Genomic DNA, 22,370 nt, shown 5'->3' with positions numbered 1-22,370 from the left:
AACTTGGGAGAATGATGACTTTTAACATGTTAACCACTGACCATGCAACATTTTCATCAGTGTAAATATAACTCCTCGTTACTCTGCCAAGGTTGCACTGAATCATACAACCGCCAGTGAAGTCAGACTTTCTAAATATTCTTATTTCACATAAAAACAAACTAATGAAAGTGCTTTTAATTTTAGGTAATTCTTCTTTCTGAAACACTGGTGTGTGTTACCATGATAAACGGGAACGCTGGGAAAACTGATCATCCAAGGAAAAATTCAGTTAGTGTTCAAACAAGTTCTTAGGGTATTTGTGTAAGGAAAAGGCCTGGAGGTATTCAAGGATTGGCATCAGCATATTTATACTCGCATTCTCCTCAATTCAGTGTTAATATATCTTTCATCACGACCAACATACTAATTACAAAGTGCACAGAGCCTCAGAAAGCTGCAGCAAGTTACAGACTGGATTATTACTTCATATTGCTGAGGAACATGATAACCCATAGTCACGAATAAGGACTCCCCTGTGACCAGGTGCTGTACGATTTGAAGGCAACATCTCACAGACCTTACATTCAAAACCAAAAGAATGAGTTAACCCAAAGCAGGTGACACTGATTTCCCAGTTAAGGTATTTTTCATCCTCTCAGGTGAACTGAAATTCAGTTTCCTTCTTTTGTATTTCAGAGAGAGCACCCCATTTAATCACTTGAATGGTCTTGGAGCACACCAGAGATCATGTGACCATGCAACTACCGGCCCTTCAGGTCTTCACTGAAACAAGGTTTGTAGCTCACACAGTTATTCCCCAAATCAAATATGAACTGGGGACACCGGCATTTATGTTAATGAAGCGGTACCCCATTCTAGTGCTGATGTCCCTGCCTGGGGAGACAACAGTTCTTTGTATGTATTTTGGGCCAGAGCGGGCCACTTGTCTCATCTCACTTGAACTCCTACGATGAGAGCCACAGACACCCACCTGGGTACTCCTGTCCTCAGCCCAACAACTGCAGGTGAAACAACAACATGTAACTTTTACATATATCTGCGGAAAGTGCACAGGAATTTTGAAAGTCAGTACACCAGGGGAGTACAGAACTGGCAGTTTCTTAACACCTAGTTTGTTGCATCTTCCCTATATGGGAATATATATTAAGCTGATGATGACTGACTTTAAACATACCAGACTCTAGGGACAGGTGACAGTGAACATAGTCCACAATCTTTCATCACTGAGTTCAAAGTCCAGTTCAGCTCACAGGCAGAATGAGAGTCATAGTCTAGCCCTTAATTCCTGAAGCTTGGATACATTTTTTCAAAGTGGTGCAATTGCATAACACAAACAACGACTGCCAGAAGCTGCGATTGAAACTTCTCTAGTGTCTGATTGACTCTACTTGTATTATCAGGCCCCAGCTTGACATGTGCCTGAATAGCTGAATGCCAGATGAGAGGGAAGGTGGCAGGGATAATGCAAATATTTTTAAGTTGTTGAAGTGTTTTTGACACAAGAACAGTAACATTATACCCTTAAAAATGCCACACTGAAAATTATCCTAAAGTTTATCTGTCATACAAGATGCATTTAGTAACAGCAGCATCTTTACATATAAAAATGGTGAGGTTCATCTTTATTTCCAGCATAAACTCGATAAACAAAAGGAAGGTACGTAATTCCAGTGAGCACACGGATAATTGGACAAGTCTGGGAACAACTGTTGGGCCAGTTGCAAAGATGTGAACTTACAGAATAATTTCTATTGCCAAACAGGGAGCTAGCTTTCTCTTTGAACTTCAGGGGAAATGAGGATAAACTAGTTATTATAAAAGATGATCATTTAGTATCATCATGGCACTTTCTAAAAATCTAACCAACAAGCCAAAACATGAGCTAAAGCTAGTTATTTACTTCCAAAAATATAACTATGTTTAGCTCCAAACAAATACTTCCACATACATGGCTGAAAAAAGATCAGAAGGTATAGCAGCTATTTTGAAACCTGCATTTCCATCAAACATTTTAGTTTATTTATATATTCCCCACTTTCCTTGAAGTATTGCCCACACAAGCAGCATTTCCCACTTTTGGAGAATCACCATTAATTTCACACCACAATGTTTTTTCTAGAGATATAATTACACAGAAGACAAGTATTCTTTATTAAAATATCTGAAGGCATGTTAGGTAGTTATGACTGGTAGTTATTCAGGAGCGTAGGTTTTCTTTTCTTTTTTTTCTTTTCTTCCCGCCCCCCTCCTTTCCTTTCCTTGTTTGCCAGCTAATAAGAGCTTTGGAGATGTAAAGGAGTGACTTGATCCCAGTGCATTTTTAACATTGTAATAAATGATGCAGTGAGGTACAGAATAATCAGGCTGAAACTGTGCTGTGCAAGACAACTATTCTAACATACATTTGACATCAACAAATGCATTCTCCCAGGGCCTGGCATACTATGAATGAATTGTGACCTTTTCTTACGATTAATTCTTTTAAGATAATCTCTAACTTCTTCCTTTTACTTGTATTTTATAGAGTAACTGGGATATACATTTTTTGAATTGTTGAAGCTCCTAGTATCCCCCAGTTGGGAAAATGAGTTATTCTTATGGACATAACTATGTCCAGATTTGAAAGCCTGTGTCAAAGCAGAATACAACTAAATCTGTTCCTCATGTTCTTCTTGTTGCTTTTTTTAGTTTCTGCTTTCATCCTACAACTCATGTTATTTCTCGTTTTGCCTCTTCTGATAATACACCCAATATAACATGCCATTTACAATTTTAGTGTTTTACTGCAGCATGCCAAAGACATGTCAGCATAGTCTCTGAATCAGAAGTTGAGAGCATCTTGCAAAGTTTAAATTACAAAGCATTGTCTCATCAGAATGACATTTCTCTTGGGATCGAAGCATTTTGACAATAAAAAGTCAAAGAAAGAACACAGGCATACGAAGCAATTCAATGCAGCTAGGAGCCAACACACAGCAGAAGCTACATATAAGACAAGGGGAAAGAGGGAGAAAAGAGAAAGAGGAGAGAGAGAAGAGGATGTGTGTCAAAGGACGGGAGCAGGGAGGGCAGAGGGAGACTGAATGCACACTCACATAAAGAAGGGGGAAGGTAATTTTACCAATTCTTTCTTGCTGGTTCACAGAAATCACTAAACTGACTGCTAATTACAAAGTGTCTAAACTCCAGTTTTCAGGAAGAGGAAATTAGCTCAAGTCTTTTTATGGAAACAAATCCTCAAAATCCTTCACTTTTTAAAGTACCAATCTTGTCTGTTTCCCCTATGCTGGACACTTATAAATTCTGATGTTGCCATGTTCTACTACCTAAATGTACAAATACATAGCTTTGGAAATAAATGCAGACAATGAATAGGAAATGTGATATGGGCAGCAAATGTAAGAAATGTGTTGGATCTTCAGCACTTGAAAACAAACCTATGCAAAGTGGTAGGGCCGAAAGTCCAACCCAGTATGCAAACATCGTACCAGTGTTAATAGAAGACGGAGATTAAGAGCTGCAGCTACCAAAAAAGTTTTCTAAAGAAAACTGGATTTTTCACTGAAAGACCACTTTCACAGAGATTTATTGTCCTCAGAAGATACAATGTCCTGCTGTTTGCAATGTCTCTGGAAAGGAGACTCCTTCTCTGAGAAGTTTCCCTTTGAATTCCAGTTGGTGAGAAAGCCAATGGCCTCTGATGGAAGTTACCACTCAGTCCTGGTTACTAAACATTTAACATTCACTTCTTTCAATTTCTAGTACTCTTGAGAGCAGGCTTAATATGAATCCAGGGATGTGACAAATTCCACGTCCTCACCTTGATGTTTCTGCTCAAGAAATCTGAGACTGCCTGTCCCTGAGATGACTACCCCAAATCAAAACTGATAACCTGAAAGATGGTGAGAATATCAAGAGAATATCAAAACTCAATTAGATCCACAGAACTCAGAATTTTTAGTAGACAGGTCAGACCTGTATCACAAAACCTGTAAAGCACGCTGCTTGTGAAAGCCCGAATTTATTGCAAGCAATGACAGCCTGCTAAAAACAAATAAAAAGAGAGAGGAAGGGTGAAATAACAAGATAAAGGACTTAATAAACACATTGGACATCAGGGTGAAAATTTTCAAAGTGATTCCTTACTTTTAATAATTAAAGCCTATCCCTAAACGCATTCTTCACCACACAACAGCACTTTTTTTGTGTGTGTGCATGGGTGTTGAAGACTAGAGATTTGGGGGGAGAGGGGGCAGGAGCAGAGGTTCAAATAGACGCGGGGCACTTGCAAGCAAATCAAAACTGTCTGCAAAGACCCCTTCCTGCTGGTGACTAAGCCTTCACCCAAACAGTCAAGAGGAAGGGGCATAAGTAAAGCATTGCAAACGACCATCCCGATTGTATCAGAGTGGAGACAACTAGGACAAACAAACTCAGGAAGTGGCAGGGAGTTAGAAACCGAGAGGAAATCTATGGCACAGAGAGGAAAGTGAAGAGATTGCGCCGATCTGCAGAAAGGTCACCTCTGGGTCGCACTGTGCCAAGCTTTTTCAAAACCGCTTTATTTGGACTATAATACAAAACTGGCACACACAGCTGGCGACTGCTGCAGAGGCTATTCAAATGTTAACATTCTCAATGATAAACAGCCAAAAAAAGTTCTATGTAAGCAAATTGGAACAAACAACTAATCTAAATCTGGTTGCTAAGAGACAGAGGATTTCAGCCAAAACCAGCCCCAAGCCTCAAGAATACTTTATTTTTGATCAAAAAAAGTACCTGTAGATGACGCCATGTTGGTGAAGAAACATGAGTGCTGATGTGACCTCTGCTGCGTAAAAGCGGGATCGAGGTTCATCAAATTTGCGTGAGCGCTGGATTTGAAACATTAGGTCTCCTCCATTTACATACTCCATGACGAAAAAGAGGCGGTCCTGAAATTAATTAAACAGTGCTATTTAGCTAATTTCTTTTAGTCACACAAAGGACTGCTTGAAGCTACACTTTAGGCGACTGGAGCATTTACGTCAAGAAATGAAAGAAACAAATGCTACAATTCTGAAAAAGGAAAAGCTGACAACCAAAATCCCCCAAACCTAAAGAAAACGAGACAAGAGTCTCAAAGTGAGAAATGAGAAAAAGGGAATAGAATCAAAATGTAGTAGAAAGCAACACACACACAAACCTCCACACATCAACAAATACATATGGAATTATAATCAATTTTATATAATAATGGAGATACTTAAATGATGCCGTTTCTTTTAAAATTTAGCCAAAACAATGAAGAGATAAAGTCAATTCTGTCAACTACTGACAGGCTGCTGGGCAAATTTCAGGCTCCTTATTTTTTCTCTTATCTCTTACCAGCTACTTTGCAAAGCATCTTTCCCAAATTATGTAAAAACAAATTAGAATTGTTAAGCTATAGAAACCAGTGCTGCTAATCTCAAACACTTACATATGACTTTTTGAATTGCCTCAGACTCTCATAAGACAATGAAATATAATTACATTATTAAAATACATATCAGGTTCTTTTTATTTTCTTCTGATGCTTATCACTTCAAAGTTCAAGTTTTCACGCCTATTTCCATGATGGAGAACTAGCAATGAACTTTACTTGAGAACAGCAGCTGAGATTCTCAGGCAATCACCCATTTTGCTGTGTTTCAAAAAAAAAAAAACCCAAAAGTTAAGCACTCAGTGAAATAGTCAGAATTGAGAACACCAGTAAACTAAATGTGTCCTTGGCATCTTGAACCATTTATGATCTAAACTGGCAATGCAGATGAAGGCATAAGCAAAGAAATGACACACATCCACTTGATATAATTTAGATCCTATTTTTTGTAAATGTTTCTTATAAATTTTCATAGTTTTCCCTAATCTGTGCTAACAGCCCTAAATCATCAACTCTTTGCCCATTCACCCTTGGTTCGTAAGCCTACTTCACATTCTTTATTTACTTACTGTAAAATATCCACATCTATATGCACATGAGTTTAGACCGAAGTGGAGGTAATTCTCATGTGACATGGAGAATGCATCTGAGCATACACTCCTCGCTCTGCATTAGCTCACGTGACACAAACATTTCGTTCTCTGGTGTGCTGGTTTTGGCTGGGGTTGAGTTAATTTTCTTCAGAGTAGCTAGTACGGGGCTATGTTTTGGATTTGTGCTGGAAACAGGGTTGATAACACAGGGATGTTTTAGTTACTGCTGAGCAGCGCTTACACAGAGTCAGGGCCTTTGCTGCTTCTCACACCACCCCACCAGCGAGGAGGCTGGGGTGCACAAGAAGTTGGGAGGGGACACAGCCTGACTGACCAAAGGGATATTCCATACCATAGGACATCATGCTCAGCATATAAAGCTGGGGGAAGAAGAAGGAAGCGGGGGACGTTCAGAGTGATGGTATTTGTCTTCCCAAGTAACCATTACATGTGATGGAGCCCTGCTTTCCTGGAGATGGCTGAACACCTGCCTGCCGATGGGAGTAGTGAATGAATTCCTTGTTTTGCTTTGCTTGCGTGCGTGGCTTTTGCTTTACCTATTGGACTGTCTTTATCTCAACCCATGAGTTTTCTCACTTTTACTCTTCTGATTCTCTCCCCCATCCCCCTGGTGGGGAGTGAGCAAGCGGCTGTGTGGGGCTTAGTTGCTGGCTGGGGTTAAACCACGACATCTGGTCACACAACACACAGGTGTGTAAGCATGGGACTTCACCAAAGGGAGCCCCTCTCCAACTTCCATGTCACACTGCAGTTTGGCTCTAGCTCACAGTGTCTGGTGTGCTGGGTTGAAGAAAAGGAGACAAGATGCGACACTGCTTTGGACAAGCAAAAACAACAGAAGATGGAAGTTAATTAACCTCCCACAAGTGAATCCAAGCCTGCAGATTGCATAGTTTATATATATGAGTCCAGAAATACATAAATGTTTGCCATTTGTCTTTAATCATCTACTCTACGGCTCAGATTCAAAGCATAGCACTTAGAAATATCCTTAAACTTAAGCATGTGCATTAATCCTGCTCATTAAGTGCCTAAATGTTATACTTATCAGGGATGTTTCCTGGAGGAGGCTAGAAATGTTTGGCTGACTTTTTGCTGATTACAGAAAGAGGATGCAGAAAAAAACCTTGTGCCTTTCCCCCTGTATCTTGGGAACACAGAAACTGCCAGACTGGATCAAATTCAGGATCCAGGTAGACTGGCATTCTTGGTAAAACATTGCTAACAACTTCGGTACATTTTCCAACATTTTTCTTACCATTCCCTAGTAAGGAAAACCTACTAAAGAATAGCATCAAAGCTTCTGGCTGTATCATATACTCAGAACAGCATGGCTTCAGAGCCATGCCTTTGTTCTTTTTGCAATGCTCAGTACTGCCGATAAGAAACATTCAAAATCATAGTGCAGATCTCTTGACATTAGTCTAGGCTTTAAATATCACCTTCTTTGCTTGTTTTAAGCAAAAATATGGGTCCTTGTGCTGTCTCTCTGATTTCTCTCTGGAACTGATGAGAATTACAGCCTTTCTTTTAAAAGAAAATGTGATAGCTCTCAGATAGTCTCATGATTTCAGAAGCTAGAGCTTAAGGATAACACCAACTGCAGTCAGTTTTGTGATAAAGTCAGTCAAAAGCATAGCTATATTGGTACTGTAATGTAACAAAAGACGATACAACATCCCTAAGAAGACGACGCAGGCATTGTCCTTTGTTAGGCTCCTCATCACTGCGCTACAGACTGAGTACCTCCGAAAAGCAGTTTCAGTACAAGTGTCCCTTTGCAACACGTTGCCTTAGATTATCTCACATGGATACAGTTCAGTGTTTCAAGTACAAAACCCTGTTTCAAGTACAAAACCCATTTGGACTGCAGGCTGGGGAGCGTCTGACTAACATTTGGCTAAAGTAACTTCTCCTAACCCTTGTTGAAAGTGAACCTTCTTACATCGCTATTTTAACCTTTCCAAAGTCAACAGTCTGGATTTGAGTGGGCACAACCAGGAAAAGAAAGCTGCAATTCACATTCCCCTGAGCAGCCATACTCATTCCCAACATTGCTACCTTTTTGCTGCACCTGTATCACAAGTATAAAACAAACGACGCTGATGCAAAGTGATCATGCTGTGTCTTACAACTGTGACTCCCAAATGGTGACCCTCAACTTGCCACTGAGTTGGGAGCTGCTGCTCCCAACAGTGATACCACCACTCTTCCAACTGCTAGGGACAGTGCACCAAACTAAAAAAAAAAAAAAAAAAAAAAAAAAAAAAAAGGCTGGTTGTATAGATCAGGGCCATATCCTATCACGTCAGGATATACATTGTATCATTTTTATATTAAAGACTCTATGTTTGATCCAAACAGAACCAATGTTTTTTGTGACATTCACCAAATGCCTAATTGCTAATTCTAAATATCAGAAATTGTGTTTAGTTAAAATTTCAAGTTCTTTTATTTTGGTTCAGTCCTCTGTAGGACATTCCAGTTTAGCCAACCAAAAATTTCACCTGGATTGTTTAGCAGAGTATCTCATCATTAGACAGTCTGAACAAAAGCTTTGGCAGCAGCTCCATTCCCAGAGCTGGAGAGTGCTAACTCCCCTATCCTCTTTCACATCTTCCTTATTATGCACATCTCATTCTCAATATGAAGGGGTATTTCTGGCAGATTCTGCAGCTTAGTTGACCACCTCTTCAAAAGTATACCTACTAAACCCAGAATTAACAGCTCAGTGATTGAAATTGCTCTGCTATTGCATTTTTCTGCTATACACTGATATTTCAAGTTACTTTTCCAGCTTTCCTGGGTGCATATTTCAGCTTCCTAATGAGAATTCACAGAAAAAAATTAGTTTGAAAGTTCTGTTCTCTGTTCACAGTGAGTCCTGGGAAAGGGTTTGATTTTGAGAGAAGAAAAATACTAATGCTCACCCACTAACATGGGGTAAACAGTAAGATGCACAACATGCACATGCACAGCAGGCCAGAGTTTCAACATTACAAGGTACCATCTTTTTTGATGAAATCTATTCAGTCCCTATGAAAACTACTTTCTTAAAACCACTCTCTGGTCTTTGTTTGGTCAGGACAATGACATGATCAGCTGGGACTCAAATTTACATGAAAAGAGGATGCAAGAGAAGAGAGAACGTTTTATGAATATGAGCTGAGATTGTTAAGTCCTTTTTTCTCCTGATTCCCATAACCTTAACAACAACAGACACACTACTTTGATTTTTGCTACTTCAACTTTTTTCCCTATCTTTCATCAAAAGTTAATGATCAAAATATAGGTTCCTAACCCTCCAACTATTTCCTTTCTGTCGTAATGTAAGCGCACACACACAGAGTGACCCAATGAGACCTCTGTGACTTCAGTGCAGAGAGGATTTAATCCTCAAACAGTCATTGTGAAATAATTGTATTATGCCTGATTATATGCATCTCGCTACATGTATCACCAGGATATATTCAAATATTGAAGTGGGAGAATATAAAGTGAATGCTCTAAAGAATTATACATTAAGGGACAACACAGTGTTTAGTCAGTTAAAAATGAGATACAAGGTATGACTTTATCATTGATTGCGTTCCAAGAGAAAACTGAATGGGTTTGGTTTGGACTGCATTATTTTTGGACTCCATAACATTTCAGAAGTATGTTTTGATGAACAAAATAAATGTAAAGCAGTCCTGGGAACTCTTTAATTACATAAACTGAAATAAAAGGCAAAATCACAAACAAAGAAATTATAGATTAATCCTCTCTTGGCATCTATAAAGCAAAAAAAGTACTGCAAAGTAAGCTAATATGTTTTCTGAAGTAATTAGATTCTTTTACAGGGTGTATTTTAGCCCTTAATCATACCTGCTTTTCCTTGAATTTCTCAAAAGGTATGGTTGAATGAGAGTATTTAAAATAATAAATGAAAAGAAAAACAGAGCAGAGAGCGTGGGTAAGAGATTTTAAAAGCAAAGTGGACATGAAATAAACAGGCTAGAAGTCAAGACAAAAAAAGTTCAACTTCATTCTGTATTTCCATAGTATTTTCTGACCATAAATTTAACTACTATACTGGAATGCATTAACATCTCTATTATTCCAGTCTCGCCTCTTGACTTTCTTAATTGAGATAGTCTCCTGCATGCTTTGCGTCGTCAAAACTGGACTCCAAAAGCAACCTCTCTTGTAGTCTCCATCCCTATCACTATCTGGAGAAGTACACTTGTCACTTAAACTAGAAATCTTGTTTTGTCTTCCCTCTCATTCCACTCCTTTAATTGTGTTTTGTCTTCTCTCTCATTCCACTCCTTTAATTGTGCCCCAATTTCATTTTTCATCCTCCTTGACATTCAAAATAGCCATCCTTTAGCTCTACAGTAAATCCTTCTAACTAATCCTTTACTCTCCATTCTGATTATTACCATAACCTTCCCTCTTCAAAACCATTCTCTGATTTTTAGTTTTATTTATATACTTTCTGTTAACATCAGCCTATATATTATGTGCACTCCCCGCCAGTTTATATTTGCTTGTTTTCAGATGTTATGAGTTCCACTGGATAGAGCTTCTACCTTTTGTTTCTTTTGGAATAATGTACATGTTTTTAATTGGGAAAAGGGGGGGTGATTTCCAGAAACATCAATAGTAATAAACTCTCAGGACATAACAGACTCAATCCAGCTCCTTTTTGTGGAGGTGTGATTAATGACCCAGACCTTCCTACTAGTAAGACCAGATAATCTTGCCAATCGGTTTTGATTTGATGACACTATACAGTCTATTAGTTGTTTAGATGTGGAATAATACCATTGTTGAGGAACAAGCTTCTACGTAAACCCTGTATGAAAGCTTAGACAGGGAAAGACTTTGATGTATTGTTTACATTAATTATTGTGTAGCCCTTAAAAGATTTTTTTAAATTGTTATCAGTCATTAACCTGTCTGTCCTTTGTTTGGTTTCCAATTAAAATCTCATTAATATTAGATTGCAGCTTAAAGACAATCCATTGATAGACATAAGGCCAAGTACAATTATCACTGCAATCTGAAGAGTACAAACTTTCTTTTTTTCTTTCAAACGAGTCCTACCAGCTGGGGGACCCAATATGCAGTTCAGCACAGCCTCATTACTGAAATATTACAAACCAAAAATAAATCACGCAATCTGTCTCCCAGTTTCAAATCTGAGATATGCATCCATGTTACAAGCCTGAGAACAAATCTTTTCACTACTGTTTTTTGTCTCCCAGTTCAACCCTTACAACACTTAAAACCAGAGAATTCAGGAAAGGCATCAAACATGGACTCCTCAAGTAAAATTCACAATTGATAAATCTTACCAGCCTACTCCATCTCCCATTTTTTCCTTCATTTATGTTTTCATACAACTGGCCGTGAATAAATTCTTCCTGATTCTCAATAGTTCCCTAAACTAAGTTCTTTGTGTGAATACGCTTTTTTCCTCCCACTTTCAGAAAGTTGTATTTGAATTAGATCTCTCCAGACGCTACTGAAAATATCAAGGAAACTAATATGTGTATTAAATACAGGTAAATTTAAATGCAAAATAGTTCATATTCTAGTAGAGTACTGTTACATAATGGAATACGTTTAGCCACTAAACTTGTTGCAAAACAAAAGTCAAAGATATAACTTTTATTGCACAAGAAGTCAGATAAATATATCACCTTGGTATGCTCTGTAAGATGATATTTTATTCATATCATGCATGTATGGAATTCTTTTCCAACTAGTACAAAACTGTGATTACTTAACTCTATTTAAACAGGATGCTCAGACAGTTTGTTTAAAATTACCTAAAACTACAGCAACTGTCCCACCCCTCAGAACTTGAATAAACATTTCCTGCTTCTGATGGAAATTGCACAGGCACACTGTACACAAAGCTATATGCAAACCTTCAACACCCTGAGCAGAAGAGTAACCAGGATGATAGATTCATCTTCCACAATCCCAGCGTTAGGAGGGACAAATATAAAAACAAGAGAAAAACCAGATACAACACTAAAGAAAACAGCAAAAAGCTCTCTCCTGTTCATTTGATTCCTTTTTGAAGTTTAGAGTAACAATCTTCAACAGGACACTACGACACGTTATCTGTCTCTGATTTCAGTGTTTATATGCAGGGCTAATTGTGTTGTTTTTCCTGTTTTGTACCAGTGCTTTCACGGAGTTCCAAATAACAAGGGAACAATTTCTATGAATCCCATATTTCTTGGAATAAATGCCCTGTACATAGGAATGGCTATCTTAAATTTCACACAGGATATCTGCATCTTCCACTTAAAAAAAAAATGCACGCATTCAAATTTTGTATTAAAGGATATTTTTGTCAACCATACACTTCAAATTTCTCTCAAGCTGGTGAATATTATTATAGCTAGGGACTCATTGCTCAGTTTTACTCAGCTTTGCCCAGTATTCAATTTCAAATCCACTTTTTTGCCCTCGAAAGAAAGAATGACCTCAAAGTTAAAACATAGACCGGAGAGAGTCAAGAGAACCACACAAAATTGGATAAAGAAGTCTTGCAAGGTCACCTAGCTTATCCCACAGCTGACAGGCAGGATCAGCTGTACCCAAGCCAAGGGGAACTAACCTTTTCAATGCTGCAAGGCAGTCTCTGGGCACTGTGAGCCAGCGATCTAACCGTGAACCTGAACAGCCCTGCTGAGTGGACTCCATTTGGTCCACAAAGACCTAAAAGCAGAAGTCTCTGCTAGTCTGGTCTGCTGGAGGGCAAGTGGGTTTGTCTGCACTCCTTTGCAGCGGGGTCTCCTGCTGTGCCAGAAATGCTCTGTTCCCTTCTCAGTCCCCTCGTCAGCAGCAGAAGCCAGTAGTGAATAGTATTTCTTGAACATATTCTGCCTTGCAGGTCAGAAAATTGCATCAGTTCCTGAAATTAATCTGATCAGCTCTTAAAAATCACCACTGATAAGCATTCCTTGACCTCCACTGGTAGTCTATTTCAATACTTATAGAAAATACCACTGGGAACTCTTTTCACTGCTGCAAATCATTTGCATTACTTCTTGTGCTTAACTTACTCAAAATACCAATTCCTAGCTGCGCTGCAAGTTATATACTACCTTCAGAGAAACACTTCTGTGCTTTCCACCTTTGTTTCTTAGGCAAAGAACTGGTTATTCATTTTTCTTGATTTACAGAACCGATCACAAAATATTTCTATTCTGTTCTTAGAGATCCCAGATATTACGTCAATCGAGAGCCTGTGGGTCTTTCAAGCCTTTTAAAGTCTTGAAAATGGTTTCAAGAATAGCTGGCCCTCCTTGAGACATTGGAATAATTCTCAAAAAAACCCTCTCTACCCTATCACACCATACTATGTGAAGGGCCAGAAAAGGCTACAAATCAAATACAATTAGTTTCCAAACAGTGCTTTCAGAATCAGTACAGAGGTTCTCAAAACCTTTACACTGTATTACTGTAAAGACTTGCATTGTAGCATTTACTCATCTATGATGTGAATCGTTGGAAAAGGGTTTTTAAGCAAGAGGTTTGAGATCTCTAATCTTCATAAAGCAGACGTGGTATGTCACTTTTGTCATAGGAGATTTATGTTGCCTCCCTGTGGAATATCAATTGATACTGGAACAACATGGGGTTTTTAACATGTTTTTCATGCCCCTAACGCATCCCATAGCACTGTTCAACAAGGAAAATATGGCTAGTGTATGTACATTGAGATCAGCTGGCTGGCTGGGGGTGGGGGACTTATTATGTGCCAGCAGTAGGTCACAGAACTATGGAAATCACAACCTACGATTCAAAGCAGGAAACATTAGCCAGGACCTCGTGGACATCACCTATTCTTTTCAAAAAATGTCAAGGGACGATTAGGTTTTACCTAGACTGGCATTCAAGAAGGAAGTCTTGTTTAATGATTTTTCCAAAGACAACAATACTCTAAAACTGTCCAAAATGAAAAGTATCCAGCCTGTCCCAAATTCGTAGTGAAAAAATGAGCCATTTGGTTATCCCCTTAGCACTAACACTTCTAGAAAAGTTTAGCTGATTGTTTTAATTATTCAAAGAATCTAATCCCACATTACTGTGGCCAGCAAAATCCACTGACTTTAACATCACTTTTGAAATGTACAAGTCTTCATCTGTACCATAAATTTTGGAATATGATAAAGTATGGCTATGAATAAAATCTATACCCTAGAATCTGCAACTAACAATCATATACACATCAGAATAACAGATGAAGGTTATGTCCCTTACAGAGAGCTTTTTCCTGTGTAATTTATGAATACCTGATGTTTGAATACAGTCTTCCTACTGTTTGTTCAGATAATGAATTCTGTCAGATTACTATCTGGACCAAATTTACTATGCATTGGATTAGTTCGTGTATCAGGCTCATACTAGGGCAAGTAAAAAGAAAATATGGTTCAAAATTTCATTAATCCTGTTTTTAAAAAAAGATAAAGTTTAGACTAATTCAATGTAGCACAGAAACAGCAGGTGGAGAGTTGTCAGCCTGCTCTCCAGAGAGCTGTCATTTTACCCACTGAGAATATGACATAAAATTCTAGCTCTACTTGAGTTTCTTGAATAGACAAAAATTTCATATTAAGACTCCAGAATATTATCATGTGAGTGCAAACATTTTCATTTCTTTTAGTTCCTTCCCACTTTACAATTTTGGTTTTTGTTCTTCTCAGTCACTAATGGATATTATGCCTTCTGTCTATGTGAATGTTTTCTGTGACACCTGTAATATAATATTTAATGTTCTGACACAGTATCTACAAGGGCTTAGTGGTGAGATTCTCTTTAGCTCAGATGGGGTTTAGAACAGGATTAAATTTTTAATGCTGTAATATGTGGAATTTGTTAGCCGAGGGCATGCAATGAAGATGCAGAACAAATTATACGCATTGCCATTTCATCAGCTCGATCCCCTTCCATCTAACCTTAGAAATGAACTGAAACAAAAAGACTTCTAACTTTGGGAAAATCTTTAACCCCAAATTATCCTGGAGAGATATGTGTTCTGTTACCACTGAATTTTTCTGAGAGTTGGTGCAAATCTTTCAGTCTGCCCCAAGCTGCAGTGTTGGTAGCCACAAGCTCCACGGTGAGCTCAGGGAAGGACTGCTGCTCCCTGGGGCGGCAACCCTGATCCCTGCCTGCTCCCTGAGAGCCCAAGCAAGCCCCGGGAGCAGGGACCCCAGAAATGTGCCAGCTGCTGTAATACGCTCTTTGTGACCTTCCCCTCATACAAGGGAGAAATACAACTGGAATCCTCTGCAGAAATGGCGTGTTTTGTAGTCCTAGTTACTTCAAAAGGGGTATCAAGTAGGAAAAGCTTCTCAGGCCATTTCCCTAATACCTTCATTTGACGACAGATAAGCTGTGAAAACCGCCTTTTATGAAATTCTTTGATCTCATCTTCTTTTGGTGTTGTTTGGAAAAAAGAACTGTTCTGGTGAGATAATTTTAAAGACCTCTCATTTAATGGCCTGATGCACATGGCAGAAAATTATATCAAGCCTGCAAAATGTCATTATGCAGAAAATGTTACAATGTGCAGGCAGCTATTAATATTCCTTTGTTCTGATTCTTATAAGAAAAATATAAACACTGTCTTCCAACTAGAACTAACTATATAGTTTTTGAAGGCACTTCAGAACTTCTAAGAACAACTTTTAACCTGTTTATATTCTACCAAGGAGCTTAGACAGAGATGGCACATGTCCTAGGTGTCTCCTCAGCCCCTAGGATGGTTCTGGAACCTTTCTTGTCTTTATAATTTCTGTTTTCTTATGCTGTCTGGGCATCTAGTTTATGTCTTTGAGCACACAGAGAAACGCATCAGATGCTACACAACTAATAGAGAACACTCTGGGGAATGCAGCCAGTTGGTCTAGCAGCAGTGGTATCAGAAGGAAAAGGAACCCAGTTAAGGAAGATAATGAAAATGATGCGACAAAATACTCAACCAGCAACCATTTTCCAAGGAAATTATCCATTATTGCTGAAAAAAACAACCAGAAGTAATTAGCTGAGTGGGCAAGTCTTTACATCACAGTCATGATATATTGCAACAGTGCTTTTTGTTTCTAGGGATGCAATCAACTAACCGAAAGGCAGAAGTTGTCTTCTCAGATCTATGAAACCGTCAGTCGTGATCCAGGAGGAAACTATGATGTCTTTACCAATGAGTTAGTTGTATAAAAGCTACCCAAACAAAGCAGTCTACTGAGATATGATTTCCAGTCACATATATCAGGACCAGGCATACTGTCGTGGTTTAACCCCAGCCAGCAAATAAATAAGCACCACACAGCCGCTCGCTCACTCCTCCCCCCTCCCCGTGGGATGGGGAGAAGAACTGAAAAAAAAAAAAAGTAAAACTCGTGGGTTGAGATAAGAACAGTTTTATAACTAAAGTAAAATAAAATATAATACTAACAATATAATAATAATAATAATAATGAAAAGGAACATAACAAAAGAAAAGGAATAACACCCAAGAAAAGACAAGTGATGCACAATGCAATTGCTCAACACCCGCTGACCAATGCCAGAGCAGTGATCCGCCCCTCCCAGCCAACTCCCCCCTGTTTATATACTGAGCATGTCATTCTATGGTATGGAATACCCCTTTGGCTAGTTCGGGTCAGCTGCCCCGGCTCTGCTCCCTCCCAGCTTCTTGCACACCTGCTTGCTGGCAGAGCATGGGGAACTGAAAACTCCTTAACTTAGGATAAGCGCTACTTAGCAACAACTAAAACATCAGCGTGTTATCAATGTTATTCTCACACTAAATCCAAAACACAGCACTGTACCAGCTACTAAGAAGAAAATTAACTCTATCCTAGCTGAAACCAGGACACATACGGAACAAAACTGGCACTACAGCAGAAATACATGAGCATATTTTATATTTAAATTTCACTAACTGTTTACATTTTCAGAATTAGAATTTCACTTACAAAAATCACCAAAAAGCTAAAATCTTTGTAAGAAAAGAAAGCACAGATGCATAGAGCTTTCCTCTCTCCCCATGCAACAACAAATTTTTGCCATTGCACCAGTCTGTGAAAGGAGAGTTGTCTTGCATTACAGAATTCGGCACTGGAAAAACCTGCCCCTTCTTCCAGCTCAAAATTGTACTTGCCCATGAACAGAGTAGTAGATACTGTAGAAGGAAAGAAGGCAATGCAGAAGGGTACAAAAAGTTATTCAAACATCTGATACGTTGTATTGTAAGTTAACTTGACTAATAGGAGCTTTACGTGAACATTAGTGCATTTATTAAGAAAGAAGTAATACAGAATTCTCCAAAAGCTTTCAAACCTCTTTCCCTGTAATGTGGGAATGAGCTTTGGAAAACTGTGCTGCAGTAGGGCCAGCTTCTGTATGTACTGCCTAGATATTCCATTTATGATGCTCTATGTGTTACAGAAACATTTGCTACCAGATATTCTTTACTGCTTTTAAACTGTTATTTTTGCCTAAGCAAAAAAAGGGGGTGGGTGAAAAGACTGGTACTTCCCCCACAGCTAATTTTTTTCTGAAGAGGAATCACCAAATGAAACTCAGGAAACAAAGTATGAGCATTAAGTAGAGGGCTTTTACCAATTTCTCAGTACAAGCTTCTTATTCTTTGGAACTGATAATTTTCCAGTCTCTACCTGGCTAGCATCTCCCTTACATTCATCAATAAGTCATTCATAATTAATGTTCCCATCAGAGCGCTCCTTTGCATGTTCTTCATACTTCCTTACTCTTAGAACCAACTCAAACATTTTGCACTAAAGGGAAAAAAAAAAAAGATTATTCACTGACGCATCTAGCAGCACACAGTATTTTGTATTCAGCAATTTTACACAAGTCAGAGCACAATAACACATTCTCTGGACTTGTTTTAGGACTTCATTTTCTAACTTTTGTTCATTAGACCAGGCCACTGACTCCTACAGGACATTGTGTGAGATTAAGTGGTAAGAAATTGGCTCATTTATACTTTTAGAAAGTTTGCAGTGGGGGAGGACAGGGAATCCTGTGCTCCATTCAAAAGAAGAAGATGAATGAAGTCTTTGGCAACATAAAGATATTCACTACCAGAGAAACAGCTCTTCTCTATTATGCGAAGCGTTTCAGTAATGTTCCCACGTACTTAAAAACAAAGGTCAGCCAGTGACAACAGTTGGTTCTAGCTTGACAACACAGCAAGAAACTTCTACTGCACTGTGATCATCCAGATGGAAAATTTATATGAGATACTGTCATATCAGTTCACAAACTATGCCCTGGATGCCAGAAATAACTTAAAGTCTACAGTTTACTTGAACATGATGTTCTGAATAGTAAAAAATAGTTGCATTTGTACTAACAAAACCTTGCTGAGGATTTTAAATTCCTTAAAATGAGACATTAGCATGAGTAACTGTGTCTCCACTCACATGAAAGAAAAACAGCATAGTATTATTTTGCAGTCTTTTACCAAAGAGACTTTCTTTTTGGGAACTTGGCTGAGCCAGAACAAAATAATTATGACAGCAAAAATAGATGTGTTGCTGCTCTGAAGTAAGTTAAGAAATGTTTCCATTCAGATATATGTAATTCCAGCTTTTTCTTCAGGACCCCTCTTTTCTTACAGGTATTAATTCATAGCACTCTAACAGTGACAGGCACATTAACATGCTGATGCTCATTTCCTCAAATTCAAGCTCAGTCCTTCTGGCTGTACATACACAAAAAAATATGTTGAGCTCAAATGTATACTATTGTTAGTTGTAATAAAATACCGTAACAAGACCCAATGACAGACCAACTTTCCACCGATACTGTACTCAGTAATACAGACTGAAAGCTCCTCTGCACAGGGAGTCAGTATACGCCAAGAAGAGGTAGAGTTAGGATGTACAGGGAGAAACAGCAAGACAATTAGTCAAAGCAACACCAGGAAAAGTGCCTGCAGGGCATCTGCTGCCTAACCTGAGCAAGTTGCAGCCTTTGCTGAGTGCTGGAGCTGCTGCAGGAGCCTCAGGAACCACCTCACTTTGCTAAGCTCCAGGGATTGCACGTTATACCTCACCTTTTACAGGTGCCCAGCCTATTTCCCATTGAGCAAACTTCATCACATTGACTGCAGCAATGAAAGAAGCGATGCTAATCTACACTTTGGGAAATGTATCCTTTGTTCAGACAGGACAACACAAAATTATCACTGAATCAGGCTATTTGGGAAGACAGAGACTAAAAGACCTGTTGCTACCTTCATGCCTGTGCAAGGCCAAACACAAAACTGTGCCCTCTCTTCATCTCCTCTTATACTACCTTTTTTACTCCTAGGCTGCCCTAGGTAACAGTTAACAGAAGTTTCATTAGATAGTGGCAATATATAATAGTTTCTCAAGATTTTCAGTGCTTTTCCTGAAACCTCTCTGTGGAAACATGACACCATCAAAATTCCCTTGTCATGGGGAGATGGAGGTCAATATGAAGAGCAGCTTACGGGCAGAGCTTCCACCCTGGGTAAATGTTCTGAGCACATCCCTGTGCAGCCTCTGTTGCTAAGCAGAAACCAGATAACCTGCTCTGCTAGAGAGCAGCTGCCAGAGAGGGAAACTTAACCTTCATATGCTCTCTCTTGTGTCTCCTGTACACACCACTATTCCACCCACAAACTCAGTGTCTGATGCTTTGATTTGCTCTCATGCAGACACCCCCCCCCCAAACCCACAACAAAAAGGGAGAATGAAATTATAACTATAAATAAAGACTAAAAAAGTTAACATTTAACACAATCAATACAAATTCAAATAAATATGTCTACTTCAACATAACTAATATATGCACAGATTCTCCTATTCAGCAAATGGTAAGAGGCCAGCATATATAGAGAGCTACCACAAGAACTGACACAGGGACATTAGAACTGTGACAGACTACCTCAGTACAGGACTTTCTGCTGAGCTGAGCACTGTTATCCTCTGTAGCCTCAAATTTAGTATTTAACCCTCTTTGCACTTACAAAATTGCTAGTGATAGAGTCAGGGCCCTGAGGGCACTTACAGGCCCCAACGTCCCTGCCCAGCCTCCCCTGGGGAGGGACAACCCCTCAACACTGCCCGTGGGAGCCCTGTTTCAGCCCAGCCCAGAGCTGTAGGTGTGCACCTCTGGCCCTGGCTCCTGAATGAACTCTCGACCTGGTTCATCCCCTCACCATGTTGGGGGCTGTCAGTGGACACCCTTACCAGCACCCAACTCTGCTTGTCACATCTGGACCCCGTGGGTTTGCGCCGGCCAGTGAGGGTGGGCTGTGCTGGGTCACTCTCAGCACCTGGTGCTCAGGCTGGCCCTTATTCTTGCTGACAGACAGTGCTTATCTATTTCCAAAGGTAAGAACAAAGTTGAACCAATGGTAATTAAATTTATACCCCCAAAGGAAGGCAATTAATGTTTCGTACAATGTGATCCCCAGGAATTTCAGGTACAGGAAGATTTTCTGTCTGAAGCACAGGTTGCCCCCTGCATGGCGTGACTTAATCACTAGCCAAGCTGCTTCTGGGAAAGAAAGTGGAGGGAGAGACGTCTTGGCTTACTATGGAGATGGCAAGTGCCTTACAGGTTACAGATGAGGACTTTGTTCTGGATTGAGTAAGGCTGAACTCCCTTGAAGACTCAGTAAAATGTAAGCAGGTTTTAAAACTGGATCAGCAAGTTTCCCCTGAAGCAACGAGCGGAGGCACACACATCAAGCGATGCCATGAGGACATTACCAACAGTCACTGACCTCTGACTTCGGCAAAGCTTTTGTGAGACCAGATTTGCACCTGCTGCTTGGAGCAGCATACGTATGGAGGCTTCAGGTTGCATATATTCAGTGGGCATCTTCAGTGCGTACTGAAGCACGGCTAATTTAAAACATTAGTCCTGTAAATACATGCTTGTATGTGTAAATAATTGCACATTTTGAATATACATTTATTTTATTGATGAGGTCTCTAATTTAAGTTAGGTTTGTCTGCTAGCTGCTCGATGAATTTCTGTCTTCCCATGGAGGGAAAGTGTTTTGATAAACAGCAAACACAGACTTCAACTTATCTACTGCGTCTATAGTCTTTTTAAATTATCTAGAAATCTGCTGCTTTGATTTGTTCTTTAGCTGGTTAAAGGTTAAAAAACTTTAAAGAACACAGCATTTATTGCAACATCAAAGATGATTACAGAATAGCCTGGCAGTTTACTTCTCTGCAGAATGCCCATAAAAAAGAAAGATGTGTGCATCAGGAATTTGCAGAATGTGTTGCACTATAAGATAAACTGAAAAAGGAATGTGTATGTGCATGAATACAGTAAAGTTCCTATTTTGACAGTTACTGAAATAGCTTAAGTGGTACCACTTTTTTGTAAATCTAAAAGGAAAGATGTTTCTGAAAAGTACTTAAAGAGATGACAGAATGGATCCAGGTCAGAAAAGTTTAATTCCAGGTTAAATAGAAAATGTAACATGCTTCAAAGCACAAGAAAGAGAAATTGCAAGGTGGAAACATTCAATTTACACTAGTTTCTTGCTATTTTTACCACCACAACATTTTCAGCCATCTGGCGCTATTACAAGCAGATAATGCTACCAAACAGATGGAACGAATTAACCTCAGAAACTAAGACCTGGCCATGGTTCATGAAGTTTGCAAACATACTTTGCTCAACAATTTCAGTAAATCTTTGAATTAAAATCCCCTCAAAACTACTTTTTATTTATTCATCTTAAAGAAATGAGGGGCTAATGTAAACTCAAGTTCACACCAACTCCAACTTGCAATAACATGTGTGCAGGACTCCTAGAGTGGAAAGTCCACTGCACAAAGGACTGCAACTTCACTCTTACCCAGAATAAGGGCCTCAAGACAAATGATAGAAAATGGGGCATCACCATCCAGGACAGTGGCGCAGTGTAAATGGTTCAGCCTAAATCCTGTACTGCCACTACCCATTATGCCGTGCCATACGCCACCACCAATGTAAAGATATACCTCACCCGGACCACCTGTGAGGACAACTGTCCCCTGACTCCCAGAGTGAGTGAGTGTATGTGTGTGATCCCACAGTGGAAACAGAAAAAATGACATAAATGACTTTTTGTCTTTTTTATGCTCCATTTCTACATCTGTAAAATAATACTGATAGCATCATTCCTAGTCCAAATCAAAACTCAGGAACACTTGTGAGGTAGTCCAACATACACTGACAAGCACAACAGATAGGGTAGTAAACTCTGTTGGAAGAAAGACTATTTTTAAGAATATGCCTCACGTGGCACTTTTCATTTGAACAAGGTG

The 22,370-nt window shown here is 39.2% G+C and overlaps 1 protein-coding gene across 2 annotated transcripts in view; it reads right to left on the bottom strand.

The window, feature by feature from the left end:
- The window catches only part of PRKCE (protein kinase C epsilon), a 301,786-nt gene that overhangs the window by 49,989 nt on the left and 229,427 nt on the right, over positions 1-22,370 (bottom strand). For both annotated transcript variants that reach the window (XM_050893523.1, XM_050893524.1), the window contains exon 11: positions 4,783-4,937. In XM_050893523.1, the coding sequence (XP_050749480.1) occupies positions 4,783-4,937 (155 nt within the window). The remainder of the gene's footprint in view (positions 1-4,782; positions 4,938-22,370) is intronic.

Source organism: Gymnogyps californianus, chromosome 3, assembly GCF_018139145.2.
Source record: "Gymnogyps californianus isolate 813 chromosome 3, ASM1813914v2, whole genome shotgun sequence".
In the NCBI taxonomy this organism is placed as follows: Eukaryota; Metazoa; Chordata; class Aves; order Accipitriformes; family Cathartidae; genus Gymnogyps; species Gymnogyps californianus.
The sequence above is the reverse complement of the archived record's forward strand: the minus strand, read 5'-3'. Positions and strand labels throughout refer to the sequence as shown.